This window comes from Scardinius erythrophthalmus (genome assembly GCF_964197995.2).
Source record: "Scardinius erythrophthalmus genome assembly, chromosome: 11".
Taxonomy (NCBI): Eukaryota; Metazoa; Chordata; class Actinopteri; order Cypriniformes; family Leuciscidae; genus Scardinius; species Scardinius erythrophthalmus.
Genome location: NC_138231.1, coordinates 13,203,761 through 13,231,327, shown reverse-complemented (window position 1 = coordinate 13,231,327; position 27,567 = coordinate 13,203,761). Strand labels below are relative to the sequence as shown.

The 27,567-nt window shown below is 36.6% G+C and overlaps 1 protein-coding gene across 6 annotated transcripts in view; it reads right to left on the bottom strand.

Annotated features, from left to right (window-relative positions):
* The window catches only part of hmcn1 (hemicentin 1), a 116,537-nt gene extending 90,190 nt beyond the window's left edge, over nucleotides 1-26,347 (bottom strand). For all 6 annotated transcript variants that reach the window (XM_081377750.1, XM_081377753.1, XM_081377752.1 and 3 more), the window contains exons 1-7: nucleotides 25,961-26,347; nucleotides 9,717-9,787; nucleotides 7,182-7,340; nucleotides 6,920-7,042; nucleotides 3,836-4,007; nucleotides 3,626-3,732; nucleotides 1,237-1,357 (exon numbers count right to left, since the gene is read on the bottom strand). In XM_081377750.1, coding sequence (XP_081233876.1) covers nucleotides 1,237-1,357; nucleotides 3,626-3,732; nucleotides 3,836-4,007; nucleotides 6,920-7,042; nucleotides 7,182-7,340; nucleotides 9,717-9,787; nucleotides 25,961-26,210 — 1,003 coding nt within the window. In that variant the 5' untranslated portion in view covers nucleotides 26,211-26,347. The remainder of the gene's footprint in view (nucleotides 1-1,236; nucleotides 1,358-3,625; nucleotides 3,733-3,835; nucleotides 4,008-6,919; nucleotides 7,043-7,181; nucleotides 7,341-9,716; nucleotides 9,788-25,960) is intronic.
* Between the last annotated feature and the right edge of the window lie 1,220 nt (nucleotides 26,348-27,567).

Below are 27,567 nucleotides of genomic sequence, written 5' to 3'. Positions count from 1 at the left end.
CGGCAAGCAAAAACTGTATATTCTCATTATATGAAGATGTGAAAATGGTATAGTCTAGTTGAATTCAATGCTACTGTGTAAACAGCTTTGTTTACTAACTTCGGGACAGTCACACTAGATCTATTTTGTATCGAGCATCAGGTTGCGCAATCAGTTCGCTCGCAACATAAGTGATGGATTAAAATAGCGCTACCGCAGAAATAGGTTAAATTAAATGGTGTTTACAAAGTGAAGCACTAAATATAAAGGCAGTTAAATAACAGCAGCAGTAAAATATTGTTTTTTAGTCACTGTAGTCAGTGGTTTTCAGCGAATGCTTGTGCAGTAATACATCATTTTTCCTGTACTTTTAACCAAGCCTGTTGTCAGCTGCGTACCTCCATTCCGCTCTCTTTTTATAGCATTTGTCTACTATGTAAGGGATAATCCCGCTTATTACATGGCTACCCACCAAATAAATCAATTATTTTACACAAAATATTGATTTAAAAAGGAGTTTATTGATTTAAAAATGATTGTATTGCTTCCGCTAAAGAAAATAGTCCGTTCCGTCTCTACGGTTAGAATCCTGCGTCCATAGCAACGCTCTATTTTTCTGGTGTGTTATACTTCGCAGCGGTCTGTTATCAAGAAATAACAGATCGCATTCTACACTGGAATTCAAAATCTGCTGCTTAATATCTTATTACAAACATGTTTGTGTCCTAATTTCATAATGTGAAGTTTATATGAGCAGCGCAACTCAATATTTTGTTTTTTTTATATATATTTTGGATATTTAAAGAAGTTTTACTGTTTAAAAACTGGACAAACTTTTGTGTTTGGGGTTTAAAATGTAAAAATTAAAGATTATATTAGTAAAACTCAATGTGTGGCTTTTGCACTTTTTAAAGTACACTTTTACACATAAATACCCTGATTTAGGGTTTTATTTAGTTATAAAAAAAATCAAATTGAATTTTTAAAAAACCCTATCCGATTAATCGAAAAAATAATCGTCCGATTAATCGATTATCAAAATAATCGTTAGTTGCAGCCCTATTTAAAACATTAAAATAGAAAACTCATTTAAACTCTAATAATATTTCACAATATCACTTATTTACTGTATATCAAATAAATACAGCCTTAGTGAGCCAAAAGAGTTCTTTCACAAACATTAAAAAAATCTCATAAAAAACTATTGAATGGTCAAACACTTTAAACTAACCTTTAAATAACCTTTAAATAACTCACCCCGGACTGGCCTGCTGGATGTCATTTTGAAGTCCAACGTTTGTTTTCGGGAAAAGCCTGCTCGGAAATCGATGGTGCTGAGGCCTGATATACGGACTGAGTGTCTGCCCTCACTGGACGTCTGAGGTCAAATTGACAACATCACAAAGAAATAAACAAATAGAAAAAGTTATTTGTATTTGTTAAGATAACAGCATTCAATTGTAATGATATAATTTGTTTTTCATATGGAAGAAGCACAACAGAACAAATTTATGTTGACAGTCGGCTCAAGATCCACAGATACAGCACGCTTAAAAATGACTCTCTTTCTTTCTTCACTTTTGGCAGATGGAGCAGTCCGAGTCATTTAAACATGATCCCTGCTGTTCCGTGCTGCCCTTTATGACTGTTTGGTGCTAAGGGTCTGGTGTACGCTTGATGTTGTCTGCAGCTCACTGCTCCAGGGCGAGCCATGGCAACCCATCCTCTGCTTGCATTCTTTTGAAATTACAACCATCCTAAAGAATTACCATGGGCCATGAAGCACTGCATGACATGACGCCAAGAATGATGAGGAGAAGATCCTGAAAGATTCCTCTGAGAAATGTGGAGGAGAGAGAAGGAAAGACATGGGATATGGGGATAAAGGGGCATTCAAGAGATTCAAGGGAAGGCCTTCGCAGAGCAATTTACAGAAGATTAAGATTAAATTATATCCATCCATCCTGTTTTTAAAGCCTGCCTTGAATTAGTCCTGCCAAGTGATATTCAGGTCAAACATTTACTAATCCACCTAAAACAACCCTGAGGCAGAACACCCCGTCAGACGCCATCAAAACATGGAAACACTCAGAGATGGTGGTCACAATCTGCATGCTTTCTGACAAACATTGACATTATTTAAACACGTTAATTAAAGTTGTTCTGGGGAAAATAAATACAAGGGAAGGGATTTTTCCATTTCAGCTCATGTTCTTGTGAGAGATAGGCTGTCTGATCATTTATGTTTATAAATACACTGAAGGTCAGGAGAGTATTAAAAGTGATCACGTTAATGATACAAAAGCTTTAATAAAGACAGAAAGATGGAGAATATATGGAAAAGAGAAGCATGAGGGGATTTTTGGCCATTGTTTTTTTTTTTTATATCGACATGCAACAGAACAATTTAAATAGCCAAAGTATAAATAAACGTCATACTCCGGTGACAAGTGGTAACAAATATAACCTCCTCTGAACAATGCCTTTTCCGGGATTTATGTAAGGGACTACAATTCTCTATAACTTTCAGTAAACCCATTAAAGTTACCGTCCATATAAAAAATACTTTTTGCATTACATACAGGACTGCAAATTGTTTTTGTGTATTTTTTTTTAATCAAATGAACGAAGCAGCTTTAAAAAAAATCGTACTGACCTCAAACTTTTGAATGGTAATGGAATGTGTAAACTACAGGTACATACATTTTCACACTCCATTTTATCTGAGCATAGCTGAACCAAACCTGTTTGTCACAGGAGATGTTCTAAGATCATGGTCTAAAACAGGGATGGGCAACTTCGGTCCTGGAGGGCCACTGTCCTACAGAGTTTAGCTCCAACCCTGAAAAAAATCACCTGCCTGTAACTTTCTAGTAATCCTGAGGACCTCGATTAGCTTGTTCAGGTGTGTTTGATTAGGGTTGGAGCTAAACTCTGTAGGACATTGGCCCTCCAGGACCGAAGTTGCCCATCCCTGGTCTAAAATATGATCTCTCACAGATCATGGTCTAAGAGAGCCAATTTCAGCACACATACTATTTACATGACTTGTGAAGCGAGGGAGGAGGAGAGGTCGTGCGGAAGAAGAAAATAAACTAACAGATATAGGGTGGACTCTGCACGGATCATGCCAGACGAAGATCTCAGCCCTCTCTTCAGCGCTAAAGTAAATTGAGGATGACATGGTCTCTCTTTATATTTCTATGCACATAAATCATCAAGCTCTCCAAATTTAAAGAACAGCCATCCTGCAGATCAAGTAGGCTTTGAGATGTTCCCTTATGTGTACATGAGCCACAGGGCACAAATCAATCAGGCAAAAATGTTGTCGTTTCATTTAACTGGCCCTTTGGGACTTTGTGTACCCTAAAGCAACCCACTACCCAGTGGACTAATCAAAGCCCCATACAACAGATTCCACAACATGTGTAGAGCAACAACATAAATGACTTCACCACACAACCTTGGCCTTCAGTACCTATCTATCAATCTGCAATCTGTTCTTATTCTGAGGAGATAAAACAGACTAAAGCAATCATTTTACCTTTCTGGAAAGCCACCAGTTAAAGTTAAATCATCTACAATGACACAAAAGACCTGTCAAATGTGTATGTGTATCTTAGTCTGCGATAAACCAGTTCATCACCTTTATGGTCCACATTCCTGGCGCTGGGTCTTTCAGGTTGAGGACTTTGGCAGAGTTTGGGATGTGAAGGAGCTCAGACAGACCTTCCTTCATCCCGATAAGTTTTCCTAGGAGCACAAGAGGTTCATGCTTCAGTTCTTCGTCACTCTACACTATGTGTTGGTTCTGGGAAGGCTCAAAACAGACAGAGGACAAAGATGTTCTCCTTACCCTGAGAATTTCGGATTTCAATGTTCGGTGCAGGGCCGCTTAAGGCAACAGTCACTTCCTTCAGGCTAGGGTCAAAGGGGATCCGCCAGGTGTTAGCAAGCCCGTTTTGGTGATCAGTCGAGAGCAAGTGAACCTTAGAGGACTGCACTGCCTCCTCTACCCATTTCAAAACCTGCAGTGAAAAGATTTTTGAAAAATGTGTAAGTTTGTATGGTTTGATGACGTTTATAGATGGCTTATAACTTCAATGTTTCTATGATTATTGGGCAGGGTTCTGGATCTATGGGAAAAAGGACAGAAACAAGGACCACTTAACCCTCTGGGGTCTGAGCTGTTTTCTGGGCCCTGGAGGTGTTCTGACATGCTCTGACATTTGTGCTTATTTCTGTTACTTGTGACATTTTCATGGCTAAAGTCTAATTACACTGTATTCAGCACAAACTCTGCTACAATAATATATCAGCAGCATGTGTGTAAAAGTTTGTTGTTTTGAGATAATGACATTTATGCGTGGTTTGTGAAAATACAAAAAAAATTCTCACTGAAATAAGGTCATGAAACCCATACTGATTATTTCTTCACAAGACTTTTGAAAATTGTATGACGTAGCCTAGAATATTTGCTGTAAAACTATGTGAAAACCACCCTGACTGCTCATTCAGATAAGACAATATATTGATTTAAAAATTTTACGACGTGTTTTGTGTGAAAAAGCTTTATGAGAGCTCATTAATCGGGAGCTCATTAATATGTAAGCTTTTCACACCTGAGAAAGACAAAGACCCTCCCCTAACGGCCCTATTAGGAGCTATCAGGCCCTATCATTCTGAGCAACCTTGCACAAAGAATGAGGAGATTTAAAAAAGAATGGCTTTTAGATTGTTTGATTTATTTACAACACAATATAATCCAAAGATACAAAACAAATGACAAAAAAGCACTTATTGAACACACTGATCCAAAGAGACCTTTGTGCCATTCCTAAAAACATTGTACATACCTTTCATTTCCAAGGTGTTTGATTTTCACTTTACCATGTTCATGTACAGAGACTCATGTGAATGTTGAAGTCAGCAGGACTCAGTGGCATCTGGGCCCTGAAAGAAAAAAAAAGTGAACATACTGATATCAAGAGAAAGGCCAGCACGATTTTGGGAATAAATTTTCAATTTTTCTGGTTAAATTTGCTTTTTAAAATTCACAGAATACACACACACACACACACATAAATGTTTCCAACAATATATAATATAATGAACCCCAGGTTTGTTGTGCCTTGTAAGCATAGGCTATGCGCAGTGCTGCATAAAATAATAATAACAATAACCTATAGCAGCCTATAAATCTTCCAAAATATTTCAGTAACAACTAAGCTAGAGAAAAATATATTGATTATCATGTTACTTCAAATGTTTCCATTCGTTATGATGATATGAAATGAGATAATAGTAAAAACATGAAGCCGTTTGGTGCTTTTCAAACGCGATCGCGATCCAAAATATGACACATTCAAACGCGATCGCGTTCCAAAATATGATACATTCAAACGCGATCGCGCTCAAATATAAAACATTATGGTTACCATATACATATCTACATTTGAGCAGATATCCACAAACACAGTAAAAGTAAACACGGGTCTAAATATTATAATATTCACCATATATCTAGCAACAGTTCAACTGCAATGTGAAATTTATGCAACAATAACAAACTAATATGTAAGAATTTCTTACCTTACATCTTTCTTGTCTTCAAATCGCGTTTTTCTTCTTCTGAGGTAATTCCAATGTAAGCTCACGGCGCGTCTTTCAAACTCGATGAAAAGCAGAGACTTGTGAAGTGTTTTGGTGTTTTGTTTTTGAGGTAATGAGCGCGATCGCGTTCCATGTGGAGATTTGCATGTCAATCTCTTTTGCTCGAGTGGGCGTGTTCAAATTAAAAATAATTAGGAAGCGTTTGAGAAGCTGGACATCTTGTTGGTTTTATACAAATTACTTAAACAGAGAATATTTGTTTTCAGTTTGAATCCGATCATTTAAAAGTACACACTTAAATGTTTATAAAGGTATGGCTCATAAATGTGTGATAAGTATTCGCTGAGTTTTGTTTCAGTTTATAGACGTGCTCAAGAAAAGAAAGTTCACCGCGACGGAGAGGCAGAACGCACACCCTGTTTATTTTCTTTATTTTACAAAAGCACAATGTTTTGATTTGATTGTAAGTGGACACATACAAAAGTAAAAATATCACAGATTCTTTTTTTATATTTCTTTTTTCTGTATGACCATAAATGACGGAGTAATTTAAGTTTATAGTGCTACAATGTGAAAAAAAACCAGCAAAACACGCCGGCGCGTTTGCCGACCTCAGAGGGTTAATAGGAGGTCTGTACATCAGATAATTTTTATATGTATATAATATAGATTTTTTAATCATTATAAATATATATATACAGATTTGGATCAAATTGAGGGTGAGTAAATGTTAACTATCCATTTAAGCACAGAGACATCGAACAAATCTATAGCAAAGGGCTAGGATTTTAGAGATTTTAAAATGACAGTACATTTTGAGAAGCAGTGCTTTGGGAACTATAACTCCAAATAAAGTATTTTGTCTTCTCAAATATTTCAGTTTGTGTTTGATTCTAATGTCAAAATTCTGGAGGATCACCATCTTGACCGCATAAGAGGATTGATAGGAACTGTTTGGAACATCAAAAAAATAAATCCTTGCTTTTCAGAGAACTATAAAACAGTATCCTGGACTTATGTTCATGTTACCATGCTCAAATTAAGTAAAGCCTTCATCCATGAGTATACTGCGTCACTGGACCTCAAGCACCTCTATTATCTTTTCTAATCTTTCTAATCATTTGTTCAATCTGTCATCGTAAGGTTATCGTCAAATACTGTAGTCTAGTGAATAAAAATTTGGCCTGGAAACCAAACCAGAATATTAAGAGATTTCACTATTACTCCTTGGAAATATACAATAGCAGCAGTGTGCTATTCCCTGAAACACAAAGACACAGCAAATTGACAATCTTTGGATAAATCAAACAAGCCCAAGCAGTCTTACCTCATTGACTTGTTTCTTGTCGAGATGGAATACCTGTCCTGAGCTGGTCGAGGCAATCTCCTCATACACCTTATAGCCGATATGCGATCGGTCATCACAGTCACCGGTCAACACAAACACCACCTGCCCACATACATACACACTGATCATTTAGCAGATGCTTTTATCCAAAGTGACTTACAAATGATAAATATGTAATATGCTAATATGTAACGACCAACACAGGCAAGATCTTTCAATAAAATCGAGAGAATGATTTGACCTGTGACTGTTTCTGCTGAATGAGCTGAAGAACGTCATGGGTCAACTTGTAGTCTTTTGATCGGGCATCCGTAAACACATAAATGTAGGACCCTGGTAGGGAGATTTCAAGGGCAATCTTGATGGCTCCAATGCTCATCTCTGGACAATCTCCACCTCCCTGAAACGATCCATAATTATTTGTCATGAAATCAACAATAATTACTGTATGTGGGGGGGAAAAACACAAAGAGCTATCTATTATTTTAGTTATTTTCTCTATTGCTAGGAGACATAAAGCTTGAGTTTTTAGGGAGGACAAGTCACTAAGGCTGAATTTTTTTAAAACACAGTAAAAACAGTAATATTGTTAAATATTATTTCAATTTAAAATAACAGCCAATACTCCCTGATCCAATAGAAGGTCACATGATCCTTCAGAAATCATTCTAATCATTTGGTGCTCAAAAAACATTTCTTATTATTACTATCAATATTGAAAGGTTTTGCAGCTTAATATTTTTCTGGAAACCATAATACATTTTTACAGGATTCTCTAATGAATAGAAAGTTCAAAAGAACAGGATTTATTTAAAATAGAAATCTTTTGTGACATTATAAATGTCTTTACTGTTACGTTTGATTAATTTATTGCATCCTTGCTGAATAAAGGTAACCATTTCCAAACTCTTGTACAGTAGTGTATATATATATATATATATGGGATTTTCTGGCACATTAATTAGAATTTACAATTAATCCATTGTATTTTTAGTTAGTTACTCCAATTATCTGTCCATTTTCTTAACATTGCTGTAAATGGCAAATGCTGTCATTTGGAGACAGAGGGTTTCCTCAAAGGTTTCTTCCTCATTTATGTAGACATTTTAATTTTTCCTTGCCACTCTTTACATTTATGCATTTTGGCATCCATCTAAAGCAACTTAAACTAAATTCAAGGTATATATTTGGTCAGTTCTTACATTCCTAGTGGATCGAACCCAAGACATTGATGTTGCTAGAACCATGCTCATCCGTTTGAGCTACAGTATTTCCTCTTACACTTGGCTTTGTAACCCTATTTTTCTTTGCCTTTTATCTTCTTTATTTATCTTCTCTTCTCTGTCAAACTGATTTGGAACAATGTGTATTTGAAAAAAGTGCTGCACAGATAAATCAAAATTAATGTGAGCACACAGTCAATGTGTTCTGTCGATGGAACATTCAGATTCCTCAAAGGCAGATATTCATCTTAATTGCAACAAGTTGGAAAAGGGCAACGAGCTGGTCAGACAGCCAGTAGATTTGGCCTAATCATGAAAGTAGAAATCTACGGCATGCTGTAAAGCTTGTCATGGGAGTCATGCCTGCAACTGATGTTGACCTTGGAATGAAACGTGGAGCACAATCTTGGACCTAAATGGATGACTTCCAAGAGTTGTTAGAAACGTTTCTTCCTTTAAACCGACATGGATAAAAGTAAAATGTTTGTGTACATCTATGTATCTGATATAGGTATGTCTGTCTTTTCTCACATGGAGGGTTAAGATTCTTGTCTCCATGCATTCCAGGGGGCACGTGTCTAAATGAAACATCTGGAAGCGAGTGATCTTTGCTTCTCTGTTCTTTACACAAACACACACACACACACATACACGCACGCACACAGCAGATAGCAAACCCAAACATAGAACAATGAAAAGATTGTAGGAAAGGTTATGAAGGTTGTTCTCAAGCACTGGAAAAGACATGACAGTGATTTAAGTAATTAATCCCTTTTACAAACTCCACACAAACTACACCGAATCCTGCTCTACTTGAACTTCTGCCTCAGAGAGAGAAAAAAATTATTTGCTCCAATACAGAACTGCACTTAATCAGTGAGTCTGCATTTCCACTGCTTTGCCACAAACAGCTGAGACAGATGCTGAGAGCGAGAAAAATACAAAGAAGATACTTTATACTCATTCTGAGCAGACATTGCTTTCTTAATGGGTAGTCCATGTCAAACTGTTAACATGGCAATTCACCTCTGCAATCACATCAATCACAAAAACTAGGTCTGCCAGTAATATAATAACGAGATTTAAGATTTTCAACCACTATATAGAAATCTGAATGAACATAATGAATTAGAAAATTAAATATTGAATGTTAAATACGTTAAACATTATTGGGTTAAAGATCTTTAATTAATATCTGTTAACTTTGAAATCCCTAAAAATGCATTTGGTAAAATCTTTTCTTTTTCTCTCAAAATTTCTTTGGACCCCGGATAACAATCCGGATCACTTGGAGAGTACATTGCTGACAAATCACAAAAGTGCTCATTCAAATCATTGTACCTGCCAGATATACTGTCATACAAGCCAAAAATGCCATGTCATGGGTGCAATACTTCAGTTTTGAACAGCAGTCACTATTCTCTATTGATTACAGTACAACACGTTTGCAGTCTTTATTTGCCAGTTAAGGCTCATTCTTGGACTGAATATGGATTCAAATAGAGCTGTGATCAAACATGTCAACAAACCCAAAGTAGAGAGCATGAACTCACCTGGACGTAAAGCTCCCGCAGCTCATCCTGGAACTTCTTTGGATCTGTTGTTATTGTAATGGGTCCAATCTCTGCAGAAACACAATGATTACTGTTAGAGGCAAAAATAAGCTGCTGGATCATGGTCAAATGACCTCATAGATCGAAGGATAAAAATGGGTTCTGTTTTGTCCACACAGATGCTAAATATTTGTGCTGGCAGCCAGTGGCGGATGTCTAGGATCAAGGGTCACAGTTGAACCGGGGTGACAGGGAGCTTCCTGTTCAGTGCCAGAAGGTTTTCTGAGACCTAGAAAGGTCACAAAGATGCAGTGACAGAGAAATCTCATACATAGTGGCCAAAAGTGAGAACACTATTTTTTCTATTTAAACCTTATACAACATTGAGTTTGTGTCGCTTGTGCCCATATTACAAGCTTAAAGGCCAGACCAGATAAACTGTTATGTGAGTACATTTTAATAGTTTAATAATTGGACTAGGCAATTTCACAAGTTACATTTTAATTTATTTAATTGTGCAGTCCAAGTATAGAATTAATTGGCGTAGCATGCTGTGGTAGGTAACCCCGCTGGGTCTAACTGGCAGTGGCTCTGTTCTGAAAGACCAGCCTGTTCTCATTATGTTCCCATCAGCTGTTCTCCTTCATAATAGGAAAGACCTTATAACTCAGGTATGCTCTTCTGTCAGCGGCGAGTGAGTCTGGCGTGAGGTCATTGTGCTGCGGTTGCCTGTGTCAGTGTGCAAGGCCAATGACTTTGTGTGCTGTTTCTAAAGCCATGTTGTCTCTGCTTTCCAGCATTCTTTCTTTGTTCAAGGTTTGATGAGCTGTAAAACTGTTAAACATGTTTTTTCCCAAGGAAGCATAAAAGATAACTATAGTGGTGCCAAGACGACAGCCTGTACTGAACTTAACAAATCACACACAACATGTATGATTATTTTGGTAAACGCAGGGAGAATTTCAAACAAATAGTCTATAAAAGGGAAGCTTTTCCCAAACCACTCAGCAAATACATCCCCTTTAAATCAAATCAAAAGCATTTTATGTTGAAGAAGTCAGAAAGTGCATTAGAGTCCAAAAAATACAAATTTCTTGACACAAAAATTATAGGGGCTGTGCAAGAGAGACTCTAATATATTTTGCATGCATTCAGTATCTCTGAAGTGTATTTTGATATTACCATCTTCAGCAAATGTATGTATGTATAACTGTTTTTTTATGGTTTGCTTTTAGTTTATGGTGAACAAAGAAAAACACTATATAAACAAATGCTTGGAGAACTCTAAAATCTCCCTCGAGAGAGAGATCATTTCAGAGCGACCATATTTTGGCAGTGTGAGAAACCCTTGAAGTGTAGAAAAAGAACATTTAGGCGATCAAAGCCATGTTTAAGAGTAACAGGATAGTAATTTTGACTGCTGTGCATGCTGAACTGCCTTTCAAGTGAATGCTTTCATGAATGGAAAAGTTTACACAGTCCTGGGACGTTTCTCTCGATTACAGAGTTTTATCTTAGCAGCCTGGGCACTGGTCTTCTATTACCTCTCCTCTGACCTAAGAGCGGCATCACAGTTAAAGGGAACTGGGGCAAAAAGTACATGGAAACATAAAAAAAAGAGGCAGATATATGGTAACATGCTATGAGGGCTCTTAAATGCCAGTTGCATTTCCTTTGAAAAGGAAAAAAATGAATGACAATTAATTTTGGAAGACATTTAGGAGAAGGATGGTCGAAAAGTGATGCATTTAAGATCATGGAGCATAAAAGAGAGAAAAAAACTTATAGAACCTGGGAACGGAAATGAACCATATTAAAAAGAAAGAGGAAGTGATATATTTAAGCTATTTGATGTTTGGTCAGTTTAGATCATTAAAAGAAACAGCCAAAGCATTTTCTTATGAGACATGTTTGCAGTTAGCATTTAACATTTAAGTGGTCATAGTATGAGCACATTTACCTTGATCTTTTGAGGAAAAAATTTCACAAAACATTGTAAGCTCCAGAAGTTTCAGAATTGCCTTATCTGCAACTTTCTAACCTCAGACAGATTACATTTGAACAGATTAACACAAGAAAGAAAGATTAGGTGGCAAAGTCTCACAAAGAGAGATTATTAAACTAAACAGACCTAGAAATGCTGTCCCTATGCTCTCTGCCTTCCATTATTATTATTAAAATATCATTTTCAAAAATAAAAGGTTTACTTCACTAAAGGCCAAATTATTTTAGCTTGTCCGTCTGCAGTAAATGAGAAATTAAGGAAAACGCTTAAAAAGAGATGGATGGAGCCTGGGAAACCACTGTGGAAGTTGAGTTACTAAGCCTCCACCACATCTATCCTGCCAAAGACCAGAGAGTTTATATAGATGTGGAAGCAATCATATTAACAGCCCTGAACATTTGTTTTCATCTCTTGTATTCCAGCAATCAAGAGAATCTGAATCAAACTCATAATGTACTATGAAATTGAATGATTAAGAGCATCAGATGCTGTTTATGCTCCAGGGATAAACATGTTGCATTTATTACGGGGCACTGACCACAATGACAATACTATGATGCCAGTGTAGATAGCCTAGTTGAAATGACTGTTTCACTGCTGTGGCACTTTTATGAGATCATCCTCTCTTTTTTTAAATGGTCACATAGAAGTCTTTCTGTAGCAATTTCCTTTACATCTCATTTTGTTGGTAGATCCTAAGATGGGACATTTGATTACCATATTTAGGGATATTATTTTTGTTTTGGGTCATATCATTAGAATTCTAATTGCTACAAATTCAATTATTATTTCCCCTGAACCCTCGAGTCCAGCCCTACAAGATGAAAAGCACCTATTTAATTTCTGCCTATAACGTTTTCCCACCATTTTAGATTTTCTTAAAAATCTACTTTTTCAAACTCCTCTTAGGATGTTAGTCTGATCTTCGCCAAAATAGGCACACTGCAGCTAGGGACAGCGCTGGCAAAAAATGTATCAAAAGAACTTTGATTAATTGAAGTATTGCAAAGATAGAAGTTAATTAATCGGTGAGGCTATTTTTCTGAGTTGACCTAAAGCTGCTGAACGCAATATTCAAGCTTAACAAAACTTGGCACACAAAGAAAACAGGACATTCTGAGGACACGCACATAGTTTTGCAAAATTCCGCCAATAGGGGGCCTCCAAGCAGCCAATCAAATTTCAGCGGCTAACAGCAAATCTGAACGGCCTACTGTTATGAAAATTAATATATTTGTACATTGTGTGAAAACACAGGATAAGGAGGACTCTTTTAAGCCTAATGTTTTTCTATCGGTTTCCATCCCTCTGGATGGAAATAAATGCATAGATCTAATTAATTTGTATTTAATTTTAATTTAATTTTAATTAATTTAATTTTAAAATGAAAATATCATTTTATGTCTTTGTAACAATAATAATAATTGTAATAATAAAGTGCCTTGAGATAAATGCTTCAGATAAATAAAGGTTTGAGCTGCAAATCTTCACATTTATTTAAAATTGTCAAGTTCTCCTGTCCAAGTTTTTCATTTAAATTTAAATGTTGAATATGAGTTCACACATACACCACATCTATTTTGATCAAACCCATTCAATTGGATCGCTAAATCATTCACATGGGCCATTGGTGCTTGGACCCCGATGATTGTTGCTTGCGGCTATATTTATAAATTGTAATTACATAGGTCATCAATCAAGTCCAAAAATAACATAATGAATACACCAAATTACTAACAGAATTGACATCATGCATTGTTAAACATGCGGAGGAAATAACAGTAATAAAATGTTTAAAAACATCCCCTAACAGCAAATATTCAGCATCTTGCCAGGAAACTACCAAAACAGTAAGCCTTTGTAAGAAAGGAAAAAAAAAAGATGCCTGATGAAAAGGAACAGTTCAATATGCGCCGGGATTGCCTCCACATCACCATAACCAGTGTTCAGGACAAAATCACAAAACTCCAAACCCTAGAGTGATTCATACATGCTGAAACACCTATAGCATGGAGTATGGAGACAAAAAAAATGCAATTTAGCTGACACTGAAGCCTTCACACAAGGTATTTACAAATTGTGTGTTAATGATATAGAACAGAAGCAAGCTGTTTCTGACAACTTCAGAATGCAAGTACTACACTTGATTCAGGGGTCTAAAAACCAATCTGTTTCTAATTTAGGCCAGTAGCATGATTGGTATGGACTTGGGTTGGGCGTATGTCATTGGCTAAGGAAGGCTTAGGGTTTCCAGAAGGCGCTCTCTGGAGGAGTGTCCAAAACTTGATTGACACCTTAGAATGGCTGTTGATGCGACAGCACCCCATAAAACTGTTGAAACAGGTCAAGATGCTTCCTTCAGTATGTGACTGCAGCTGCCGCCAGCACAACAAAAAAACAAATAAATAATCAGAACTTAAGGGTGTGCAAAACATAAATGGTTTGTACTGAATGTCAAAGGATATAATTAAAGTCTATTATAAGACAATAGCTTATTATTCCCCCCAAAGTACGTAATCAGCCATTATACAACTATATACAAGATGAGGAGGGAATATATATACGGACAAGATTTCTGAAGTAAAAAAATATCCAAAAAACTTGCATTGAAGGAGACATGTGTAGGAGACTTTTCAAAGAGAATTGGAGGTGGGCTCATTTGTCGATTTGGTTCACTAAACAACCACCTAGCAGCCACCCAAAACACCCTGCCAACCACAAAGAACAACTTACAATACCCTAGAATCGTGGCAACATGTTATACTGTAAATGAGCAAGCACCACAAAATGTGTTCAGAAAATACACAAATCTACTTTAATTACATTGTGTTCCGAGTGAGAAACTGCAAAAGCAGATGAAGACGGTTATTACATACTACAGTATTTAAAAAAAGTAATTTTCAATTGATATACTACCTTTCAAAAGCTTGAGATGAATAAGATTTTTTAGGAAATTAATACTTTTATTTAACAAGGATTAAGTTGATCAAAAGTGACAGTAAAGACATTTATAATGTTACAAAAGATTTCTATTTGAAATAAAATGCTTTTCTTTTGAACCTTCTATTCAAAGAATCCTGAAAAAAAAAATGTATCACCATTTCCACAAAATATTAAGCATAATATTGGTTTCTTAAACACCAAATCAGCATATTAGAATGATTTCTGAAGGATGATTTCTCTGTCTTTCTACCTCAATAACAAACTATGCTTACGGGATATGTCTTTAAAATACACAAGTAAACCTCACACAAGTGGGAAAGGTACATTGAGCAAAATGTTCTTCCCAACATGCACTGCTGCTGGATACTCAGAAGGTTTATTGACAGTGAGCGTAAGAGCTAAGCCCTTAGGACATGTCTGACTGTCTAAAAGTCTCTTGTTTGACTTTTTACTCAAGATTTGACTCAACGGCCCATATTTAGAAGAGTTAAAATAAGTTAAAACAGTTAAAATAAGAGTAAACTTTACACACAGTTTATGTCATATGCTAAAAAAATGAGTCTGGACCTTGTTCAAAGTTTCTTGGTCCTTTTCTTGAGCAATGCTTCACTATAAATCAGCTCATCTCAGCAACATATGAATGGTATCTACATAACATGTGGCTTCTATTACTCTCAACATAGAATAATTCAAAAAGCAGAAACATTGGCTGCAATGTAAGACTGCTGGCCCTAACATATAGAGTGGTAGTTGATGTACATTTGTTTTTAAGCCTTGCCAAGTCACTGGTTGCATAACTTTCTCATGACATAAATGGACTTAACTGAATTGTAAGATGCAAACGCTGTTGGTTTACAATTGTGACCAAAGTAATGATAGCCTATATATCTGGATAACATAGCTGCTATCCCAAGTGTATTGGCATCATCAGCTTGAAAAGGATGAATGTGACAAACAAATCACTCGCATTTTGCATATCATCGGTTTTACAGCAAAAGTTGATCCAGTTTTGGTACAGTATGAGCTTGTTAATGGCAATGGCAAGTGTAATGGAATCCAACTGTAAATTGGTGCAAAGCATTTGTCAATATTCATATGAGCCCAAAAGGGCCAACAAAAAACAAAAAAGATTATTGTTGAACCACTTCATGTGATGTAAAGTGCATAAACTCACAACAAATGTTGCTCTGATGTAAAGTACATTTGTTTCATTGTGTCAGATATCTTATAGACAAAGACCTGGCACCATTGGCCAAATCATCGACCACACACATGCTCCGCTCACTCAAAACCACAAACCCATAGAGGACTCAGTCTAACCATCCATTTCCTCACACTTCTCTCAGCCTCACACCACAAAACTTTCAGCAGGTTGGCCTCTAAAGAAAAGCCTAAACTGAAGGTCAGAAGGTCTCCATCGCATGCTTTGTAAAACCAAAAGTCAGACCAGAGATCATAACACAGACACAGCAGATGCTGACATGCCAGCTGGGAGCTGAGTGGCGTTTTTTCAGCCGCTCAGGAAATGTTTCGGCAGTGAGACGGCGACTCCCCTGGGAGAAAAAAATGGGAAGACAGAGAGGGATGAAGAAAGACAGGAATAGACAGACCCAGAAAGGAATGCAAATCAGGGGTCGAGAGCAGGGGAGAGATGAAAAAAGACATGAAAGCTAATCAAATCCGTGAAAAGGACATAAAATCATTAAGAAGAAATCTCTTGCTACTTCCAATCTTTCGAAATGTTTTTCTAGGAATACTAGACATTTTAATGATGTAAAAACAAATATTTAATGTTTTTTTAAACATTTTAAAACAAGAAGGTCTCACTTCTTGAAAGCACTTCAGCTGTTGTCTTTTTGTAAACTACCCATGTCATGTCAGATGCAGTGTAAAGCTGGATCTCATTCGGATGAGACAAGTTTTCCCCTGAGGAGGATGTCAGGTAAATGAGCCTTTAACATACATGCTTAATTGGAACATGTCAGTGTTTTTCCTAACACAGCCTCCATAAAATTTACTAAACAAATTATGTACTGATTTTCAACTAATTTAAAGCTCCTCTGAGAAATCTAACTCCGGTCGGATTTAGGAAGGTCTGTGATTGTGTGTATAATTTTTTCACTTCTCATTTATTTTGACCTTTGTCAAACTGTAACTAAAGCTAAATGTCTTGTTCCATCTCATTATGGATTTGGACATTCCCCCCGAATTTCTGGGTTAAAAAAACTAAAACAAAGATATTTGGTAACATTTACTGCTGGCTTCACATCCAATGAAAAAAGTCAATTAAATCAATAACCTAATCACAGGCTGTTCAGAATGACCACTATTGTTGCACCATCAGGTATAATCCTTATCTTATCCTCCCTTAATTATATTCATAATTGTATAATTTTATCTTATGTATAGGACTTAATCATTTGAATGTTTTTTTTTTTTATGTATACATCCATACTCCAATAGTAATTAGTGGTCAACTGGTATAGGCTAGGTATTTTGATAGCCTATGCTACATTAATTTTACATACAGTACAGAGGGACTATGACATAAATATGACTTGGCAGCATATAGGGCAGCAGGAAAATTGTACCTGCGAGTAATAGGTCAACCACTATTAGTAATACCGTAATTACAGAGATTCTAATCCCATCCAAATCAGTACATGAAATCACCAACATCCCACAGTGTGCTAAAAATCGTAAAACAAAAGTAATTTAAAACCCAATCAGAATGGTTTGTTTTTGTGCAAACAAAGCATTTGCGTCACTTCACAAAATTTGAGGTTATGAAGACTCCACTGGAGTTACATGGATTACCTTAAAGGGTTAGTTCACCCAAAAATGAAAATTCTGTCAGTAATTACTCACCCTCATGTTGTTCCAACCCCGAAAGACTTTCGTTCATCTTCGGAACATAAATTAAGATATTTTTGATGAAATCTGAGAGCTGGATCACTCCTCCTGCAGGCTTTATGGACACCTTAACTTGCTGGCCCAGAAAATGTATTAAAGACATTGTTAATATAGTCCAAGTGACTCCAGTGGCTCAATCTTAAGTTTATACAGCGACGAGAATACTTTTTGTGCGCAAAAATAAACAAAAATAACGACTTTATTGCACTTTTCATTTCCTTCTCTCTGGACCTCGAGTCTTTTTACGTAGTGTTTAAGCGTAGCGCGTCTGTGTTGCACGTCACCTCACTATTGGCTCACTATTGGGCGACTCTGGTCATGTGTGATACGTGGTGACATGAAACACAGACGCATTACGCTATTACACTACGTAAAAAAAACTCGAGGTCCAGAGAGAAGGAAATGAAAAGTGGAATAAAGTCGTTATTTTTGTTTGTTTTTGCGCACAAAAAGTATTCTCGTCGCTGTATAAACTTAAGATTGAGCCACTGGAGTCACTTGGACTATATAAACAATGTCTTTAATACATTTTCTGGGCCAGCAAGTTAAGGTGTCCATAAGCCTGCAGGAGGAGTGATCCAGCTCTCAGATTTCATCAAAAATATCTTAATTTGTGTTCCGAAGATGAACGAAAGTCTTAAGGGGTTGGAACAACATGAGGGTGAGTAATTACTGACAGAATTTTCATTTTTGGGTGAACTAACTTTTTAATGATGTCTTTCCTATCGTTCTGGACCCTGAATGTGGTAGTTGCGTTGCTCCCAATGGAGGGACAGAAAGCTCTCGGATTTCATAAAAAATATCTTCATTTGTGTTCCGAAGATTAAAGAAAGTCTTACGGGTATGGAACGACATGAGGGTGAGTAATTAATGACAGAATTTTCTTTTTTGGGTAAACTAATCCTTTAAGAGAGCTCTGACGACAGAAAAGAAGCATGCCACATGCTTAATTTCAAACAAAAATGTACCCATTTCACATGCTTGATAGAAAAAAACCTGTTAATATTTTGATTAGATAAATATAGACTCACATCATCCAAAATCATGTCACTAAACAGGGTTGGCACAAATAGATTCCATTAATACAAACCAAATGAGTCACCCAATCAGAGCAAAAAAACTGAAAAAAGTTTTGATCATAATAACCAGTTGTGAAGTGCTGAGAAATCAACTCCCTAGAACCTAGCGTGTTTTGAGAAATGCTTTCACATTTGACTATTTTTGACATGGAATTGCATCTACGTTGTTTGCACACAATTTTTATATACGAGGCCCCAGGACTGTCAGATCAGTGGTGTTCCCTTTAAATTCCCTTAAAGTCACTATGAAATCACAATTGACAATTCTTATTTTTTAATGGAATATTGCAGTATATATTATAAATTACTTATTCTTTTTAATTCATATGCCCTCATAATCTTTAATCAAAATAACTTCCCCTCCTTCTTGGTTAGTTAATCTTTTCTCTTCTCTGATGATGTGTTTACTGGCACGAGGGCAGGGCAACCTGTCACTCACATGAGATCACAGCAATAGCAAACAACAATTTTACAACAATCCAATCATTTCCCCATGGACAAAATCAAGTCCTGCCCTACATTTTTGCTTGTTCGAGAAGCTGTTTTATTCGGATTTACGTCACAATACTGAAGAAGTGACACTAGCGGACTTCAATGTCGACCTAAAAATAAATGTCCTCAACAGAAAACAAAAATGAGCTGGTGGGTCTCAGGGGAATTAAATAGGATGATCATGCTAATGTAATGTTAATATTGCCTTGATTCTTCTCTCCAGATCACCGGAATTGAACTCTATGTAATGTAGATCTACCAGTTTAGACCTGTAAGACAATTTAGGTTGTACTGTAGCCTAGGTAACAGAGATGCATTTTGAAACTAAAATTGACAAAATAACTTCTAAAGATTTCTCAAACTTAATTTAATAATATAACCAACTTAAACATCAAAACTTTAAATTAAATCAACTGGTAGATTATGATGCCCTAAAAAGCTCACTTAGTAGAACCACAAACAGTAGAACTAAGAAAAATTGTACCAAAAAAAAAATGGCATAATTGAGCCAAACATATCTGTCAGATCATATTCTAACATCCCCAATTTCATCCATAAATCAACTTTGTGTACTGAGTGTATTTTGACTTTGTAGGGCAGTATGGCTCAGTGAGGTATTTATCTAGTCATTTTTTAAAGAATAAAAAATGTATGCTTGATATCAAAGTACTTCAATAAAAAAGCATAAGCAACTATTTGGCCTGAAGCAAGTGAAACTTCTCAACATCTGAAAAAGCGCCTATGATTTTCCACCGACTTATAATGCAATTATGCTCTAATGGCATCCATGTTTGTCTTTCAAACATCTTAAAATCATACTCAGGCCAAATGTCGTCTTTTGCCCTTTCATCTTTCATTCCAAACTCATCTCAAGTTCAACATCCCAGCAGAGTTCGACCTTTACACTGCACCAGTCACAAAAGCTCACAGAATCTCTCAGAGTCCAATCAAAACAAAAGAAAGCGCAATCAACAGTCAAATATATGGTCACAATCTAGATGGAATCCCAAGAAATGCAGCAAATAGTTCATAATACTTGTCGTTTACTACTGTTCAAAAGTTTGTGGTCAGTACGATTTTTTTTAATATTTTTGAAAGAAGTCTCTTATGCTCACCAAGGCTGCATTTATTTAATCATAAATGCAGTAAAAAAAACTGTACTATTGTGAAATATTATTACAATTTAAAATAATAATAGTTTTAAGTGCTTTACAGTTACTACATTTTAGAGGTTTTTGCAGTCACTTTTGATCAATTTAATGTGTCCTTGCGGAATTAAAAAAAAAACCTTTTGATATATGTCGAGTCCCCATTTAAACATTAGGTTGTTTGAATAGTTTTAAGTGCTTAACAGTAACTACTGGGTACAGTAGCACTTTTTTGAAAATGGCTCCTTGTGTAACACCTGAGGCACTGGAATCAGAAAACGCACTGTTCTCAAATTAGAGAGTGTAATATTATTCTCTCCTCATCATTGAAGAGATGAAACAGAAGAATTACACCATACACCACCGTATTCTGAAAGCCCATTTAACCCACCCCACCCACCGTCACAAATTCCTGCCTAATGGCATCATTACGGGCTGTGTTCATGCCAATCCCCTTGTAATCTTATTCCGAGATGAATGATGCTTCTAAAGACGAGCACCAAAAGGGTCAAAGAGCTGTTTAGTTGAGGAATGAGCTTTGAAAATGTTAAAAGCATTGCACGCATCAATGTTCCTCCTATCCCGTTTTGAAACAGTGGTAACTGGTCTAACTAAAGGGAGCAGATGCGACCAATCAGAGTGAAGAGAGCTGCAATGCTCCTTAAAATTATTTAGGTGATTATCAACTAGTTGTAAGCATGTCAGTATAAGCGTAGCTTGATATTTGAGCTTGAGGGGCCAAACCAAGCCAGTCAATTTAGTCAGTCATGCTTTTAAATACATTTTTTATTTTCTATAGTAAATTTATAAATTCACACTCCGTGCAGGCTACCATTTAAGTGGTTTACTGATTACGTAGAGCCGCAGCATGCATGAAGTACATCTATTTTGGCAGGGCTAGCAATAAACACATTGAAAATAATCCTAAATGTTTGTCAACCGAATTTCAAAGTAGGAGTGATTTAAAACAGATATCTGTTGGGCATGATTAAAGTTAAATGCACAATAACAGGCACACAAACACTTCATATTTATTATATCTTACTGAAAATGGCCAATTAAGCAGTTTATATTCTAAAATCTATGTTTACGTTTTGTTCTTTTTGAATTAAATAACATTTGGATGTAAATGGTCCTCTTCCTGACATTAATGCAAAAGCCGCCAAGTGTCCTGTGGATCACCTGGGTCTGGTCTGGGTCTGGAGTCATCAAGCACAGCATCAGCATCTGCCTTTATTTTGGTTAGGTCCAGATTTATCTGCAGTTGTTGTACGTTATAAACAGCAGTATAGGGTATTGTCCGCCAAAATGCAGATTTGTCAAGCAACAACTTCTTACGCAAATGAGATTGGTGGAGGCATTAGGGGTTGATTTGATTTATTAATTTAATTACAAACTAACCATTTATAATGTATTAAAATAACTACATTATTTGCATATTACTTTTGAGTTGAAAATATTAATAAAAAATTTTTTTTACAATTTTTCAGGCCCCCCTGGTCCCCCCACAAGCTACGCTAATGCATGTGAGTGTTCATTCACAAAGCACGCTGTCAAACTATTTGCTCAGTTCAGCTATTTTTAATTGCGATGCGATGTAGAAAGATAGTGAGATAAAGCTCATACCAAAACAGCTAATTCTTTTTCTTTTACTACAGAAAAACAAAGGGAACTATTTGCTTTGGAAGCGGCAGGTGAAAGATATTCATATCCACCCAGCTGCCATCATTAGGATCTTCAGGAACCTGGAAAAATTTAGCCTGGCGTAATGATCCCATAAGAATGTCAATTCTGCTTATTCTCTGTCTGAAGGTTATATTATTTGTCACGACATTTCCTGACAGTTTTAAGACAATTTCCTGATTGTCTCTGATCTGACTCTCCAGCTCCCTAAAGCTTGTCCAGAAGCTTTGGACATTCAAAGCGTGGACATAATAATATGATTTAAAAAGTACTAATGAAAATGCAAAACCTTGAAAAGAGTGAGAAATTGTGTGAGAAATAGTTTTAGTATTAAGTCACCGACATGGCTGGACTGGCCATTGTCCAGTCCAGTACTGGCATACCAGGCATTTTCCCGGTGGGCCGACGTGCTTTTTGGGTCGATACATCTCATACATACTTTTTTTTTATTTATTTTTTACGGCCCATAAAATTTGTACATCGGTGGCCCATTCGTTTTGTTTTGTTTTGCTTAATTGGCGGCGCTGGGTTTGTGCCGGTGTAATGCATTGGTCAAAAAAAGTCAGTGTACGTTTTTTTTTTCTGACAGACCAGCCCATGAAACACGTAGATCAGCGGCCCATTGGCTCTTTTCTTGACTGACACTGGGCTGGCCAAATCACAACTTTAAACGAGTGAGCGAGCGTGCAGCAGTGTCAGTGTGTATCTGTCAAAATAGTCAGCGAGATGGAGAAGAAACGCAAGGAATGTGCAGATAAATAGCGTGAAAAAATAGAACCAGGCCCGTAAAGCAGACACTGTAAACTGTGTCAAAATATATGTTTTCTGCCCTTCATCAGCTCCAGCGGCAGAAGATGATAGTGAGGAGGATCAGGAGAGAGATGAGAAAGTGTAGAGCCTGCGGTAAGCAGAACTACTTTCAAAACACTTAGGCCATGTCATAATTATTTCCACATCTGCATAGTTGACGATTACCGCAATTCACTAGAAATTTAATAAGAGGCGTTTGTAAACTATGTTTTCCGCCAAAATAAAAGCTTGATGCAGTTTCCGTCAAAATAAAAGATATTCATGTGCTTATCTCTTTCAAGTATAGAAATTGGTACAACACTAATTATGAAAGTTTCCTTTATTTTTTAGTGCATTTGTTTTACTAAATATGGCTATTACTGTCATTGGATTAATATTATAACTATTATTATGTAGTAGGTGTAATGTAAATAGACACTGTAACTAAAAGAGGTTTGAATTTTTCTTTGTTTAATTTGCACACTGAATATGGGTTGGAGCTTTTAATTTTGAACTCTCAAAGTGCACCAGACTGATGAATTTAACATTAAAATGCACAAAATTTTCTCACGGGGGGGCATGCCCCCCAACCCCCCTAGAAGGACCGAGGTCCCACCACCATAGTTTTAACAAAAATCCTGTAAGAAACACTTGTATTGCTATGCCAATGCAGCTTATAGCTTGTTTCAGGATTCATCACTGTGTAGTATTGTTCGACTGTATTAATAAATGTCAAATTTTTACTTATTTCATCTGTTAACCCTCACTCATTCCTATACTCACTCATTATTACATGGCATTAGTGGTTTTAATGAATAGGAGTTGGTATGCATAAGGGCGTGCAAAGATGGGTGGTGTTTATGATCATATAGTGGGCTGGTCTGGGCCAAAATGCCTGGGCCAATTTTTTGTCCCAGTCCAGCCCTGGTCACCGACAGTGTTATCTTGGCCCAAAATCACACACATTTAAATACATGCAAGTTAAGGAACTAGATTACAACAATATTTACAGGCCTATATGTGTGCGTACTTGTAAATGCACAGTATGCGTGTGTGGGAAGTACATCACTGGACTCTCAGGAAAGCAGTAGCATAGGGAGCATGTGGCCACACACTGCTCAATGGGCCAACTGCTCTTTAAAAGATCTATGGACATCTGAAACTCATTGAAACCTCCACTGACTATTAACCCTTATTCAGTGCCCAAGGGACTTTCTATTTCCTCTTCCAGGTTACAGTCAAGAGAGTTACTAGAGGATTAAGCTTTTTAGCCTCTATGCATGAGTTTTATCCACACATACTTTAGTATGGCCTGAATAAATCAATCAACCTAACAACAAACCAACTTTATATGTTTACTTGGGTTGGATGGCTAATCAAACAAATAAAAACAATGGACCCAAATGTCTGACTAACAGGTAGGACAACTCAACTAGGCTTTTCCCTTACCATTCGAATCCATAGCCAATAATTGGTGGTTGGTTAGATATTAATTTACTACTGAAATTCCTTGAGAATTGTGGCTGAATCTGAAGCCAAATGTGCTAAATGACCTAATTAATATTAATTTAAATACATTCAAATATATACACAGAACCAGCAGTCAACAGAGTTTGATCCAAACCTTCCTATCCTGGGAGCAGGGTTGTTTTTTGATTTATGCAATAAAAAACATGGACACTATCCAGAAAGCCACTCGCAGATTGACAATTTCTTGACAAACAAGCTGCTCATGTTATGTGTTGTCTAAATAATGCATATTCCACTCCTTTGGCCGCATCACCCATCTGCAAGGCTTCGTAAAACGATCTACAATAATGCAAACAAACAGATGACAGCCTGATTTCAGTACATGATTGCACACATCTGGAATACTGATTTACTGATTTTGCGAAGGAACAGGCAATCTTATGCTCCCTCTCCCTCTCTAAGAGACTTCTTTTGTGTTGCAAATCTTTCGGGTTAGTTACAGTGGACAGTGCATTCTGAAGCAATAACCAGATACAGAGTGCATCTTGAAAGAAATTCCTGAGCGCCCCAAGGAGTGGATGGAAAATGTATTTGGCATGCTGCATTTGGACACACTAGGTCAGATTCAGGTTGGAACGAAGAAGGGGGAGGCTTTACATCTCTTGAGACAATCCTTTCTTTTGAGACTCTCTCTCACTCTTCAAAGGCGTTTGGAGAGTCTAGATACATCGTTTTGTATCCTTAGTACCATATTAACCACAAGATGTTACCTACCTTGCAATTTTATCATGCCATTTTCTCTTTTAGACTTTGTTTAGATTAGAAGTTAAATTTGTCTTTGTACTTGAACTAATTACAAAGCCAAAATACATCCATCTCCTCTGTTCATATGACAGAGAAAAATAAAGTGCGAGTCATTTCATCCTCATTTTAGACAAATCAAATGTGCATGCAACATATTGAATCTTAACCCATGTCTCTCTACTGAGAAAATACCTAATTATTACAACTATTAGAGTATTTAACTGTCCTGTACAGTCATTAAAGTGTGACTGCACTAGCAGGTTTTTAGATGCTTCCAATGTCATTCTGCCTGGATAGATGGAATGATAATGACAGTGAATTCAGCACATAGAACATCTGGGCACTACAAACAATGCTTTGATACCTCCTGTAGGTGTGAGATACTCCAGCATGAAGCAACTCTCAGCAAACTAACAGATTTGTCATGTTTCTGGCAACAAGTCCTTCTTTTAGACAAGCTACATGTGTAAACATACTTAAAACAAGATACATTTACTTGACAAGCAAAGTTGTGTAGCACAATACTTTATTTTCAGAGAATATGTAGTTATTTTCTACTTCATCATCAAAATTATTTTTCTTGTTTAAAGAATAAACCAAACTAAACTGCATTAGATTTATGCTTAAACAATAAATAAAAAAATGTATATACTCTTACTCTCTAACAAGTCTTAATATCTAACGAAACTGAGATTTTCAAGTAAATGTATCCTGTTTGACGTATAGATGTTTCACTGGAAAACACAGTAGACTATATAATGTTTTTTTAAGTTCTCTATAGGGAGAAAGAAATATGTTATCCTAAATCAAGCAAAACATTTCCTATCTGCCCTAAGAATAAGTACGAATGAGAATTTTGTCCAAAAGGGCAAAAAGAATAACGGAAAATAACTAAAGGTAATTTGCGTTTTGATATACCTGGGTCATGAAAAGGCACCAAGGCGAAGTTGTACAGAGTTCTCTGAGGTCTGCTGAGGGATGTTTCCAAAATCTTCGATGCTCCTTCAATAACTTGCACTAAATCATCGTACATGGAGCCTGTGACATCAAACACAAACGCCAAGGTAGACGCTCCCTCAGGGATTTCTTCATTTGTGTCCTGGGCTGCTGATAAAACGTTAAGAACTATTATCAGACCAAGAAAAAACGGCGAAGGTCTCAAGTCCATCTTGAGATTTCCAACTGCTCCTCGGCAAAAAAATAAAATAAAATAATAACCTCGACCGAAAAATAAATCAGCGACGAGCTAAAGGAAATTGACAAGACATTGATTCGAAATGTCAACACGGGCACTTGTGGGGAAAAGTAAAGTCTTTGGGGAGACAAAAATGTGAAGAAAAGATTCAGAGTTGGATTTCTCCTGACAGTCGCATGCGCGAGGATGCTTGGAGTTTGTTTTAGTGCGCGCGCGTCCTTCTCCTCTGAAGTTTCTCAACAAACTGTCGCCTTTACAAACGCTGATCCACTATTAACTTCTTTTCACCAGACGCGTCACGCGAGACAACAAGCACCTCAGGCAAACACTGACTCGCCGTATTAAGAATCTGCACTCTGATTGGTTCACAGCTCTTTTGGGGTCTCGGGGGTCCGTGCGTATTGACAGACATATTTATGGGCGTACATTTCATGGGGTTTCTATATAAGAAACCAATTTTTAAAAAGCAGATGCTAAAACGAAACAATTAATCACAATATACAATAAACATTTAGAATTAAACTGAAATATACTTGTCCCTTTTACAGAGGATTAAATGAATGCACTTAAATAAATGTGATGTAAAACACAACAGAAAATCATGATACTGAACAAATAAACACTCAATAGGCTACATTGTAAAAAGTCATAAAACAATAAATACCAGTAAAGAATAATAACTCGTTAAAAAATCCAGGTTCTCTAGACTCCATTCACAGAGAGTTCAATGCAGAGCTCTGTCGTTTTTGTTCCTTTACCACCACCTATTGGCAAGTTACAGATGCTGAGACAACTTCTACAACATCATTAGCCTGCCAGGCGACCAACGTAATAGGGCAATGTAATTGTGGAAGGTCAGAAAATATAGGCTATTACATGTATTTTTGTTGGCGGTATGTTTCATGTAAAATGTTGGAGTCAGTGAAAGGTTTGGTTGTAAGACTGTAAAAAAAAAAAAAATGTATCAGGGTCAGCAGATTTTTGTGAGTAGGCCTAATGGAGTGGTTAAAAAAAATTAAAGACTGTGCAAAAGAAGACCAAAGAAATGGCAATGCATGGTAGAAGAATTAATGAACATATCCTGGTTTACAGTTTTGAGTTGGAACCCTGTCAGACCACAACACTTAAATAAATACCATTTTGGTTGATGAGATGGTAATATTAAGTCATTTGGAAAAAAGTGCAAGGGAATAGTTAATTCACAGACCATGACGTAAATGAGTTGTTCTTTATAAAACATTTCAAAGTATGTTTTGCAGTATCGTCATAATTATAAAATCCTTACTCTAAAATGGCAATAAGTGTTTCCTAACTCCAAAATCAAAATACT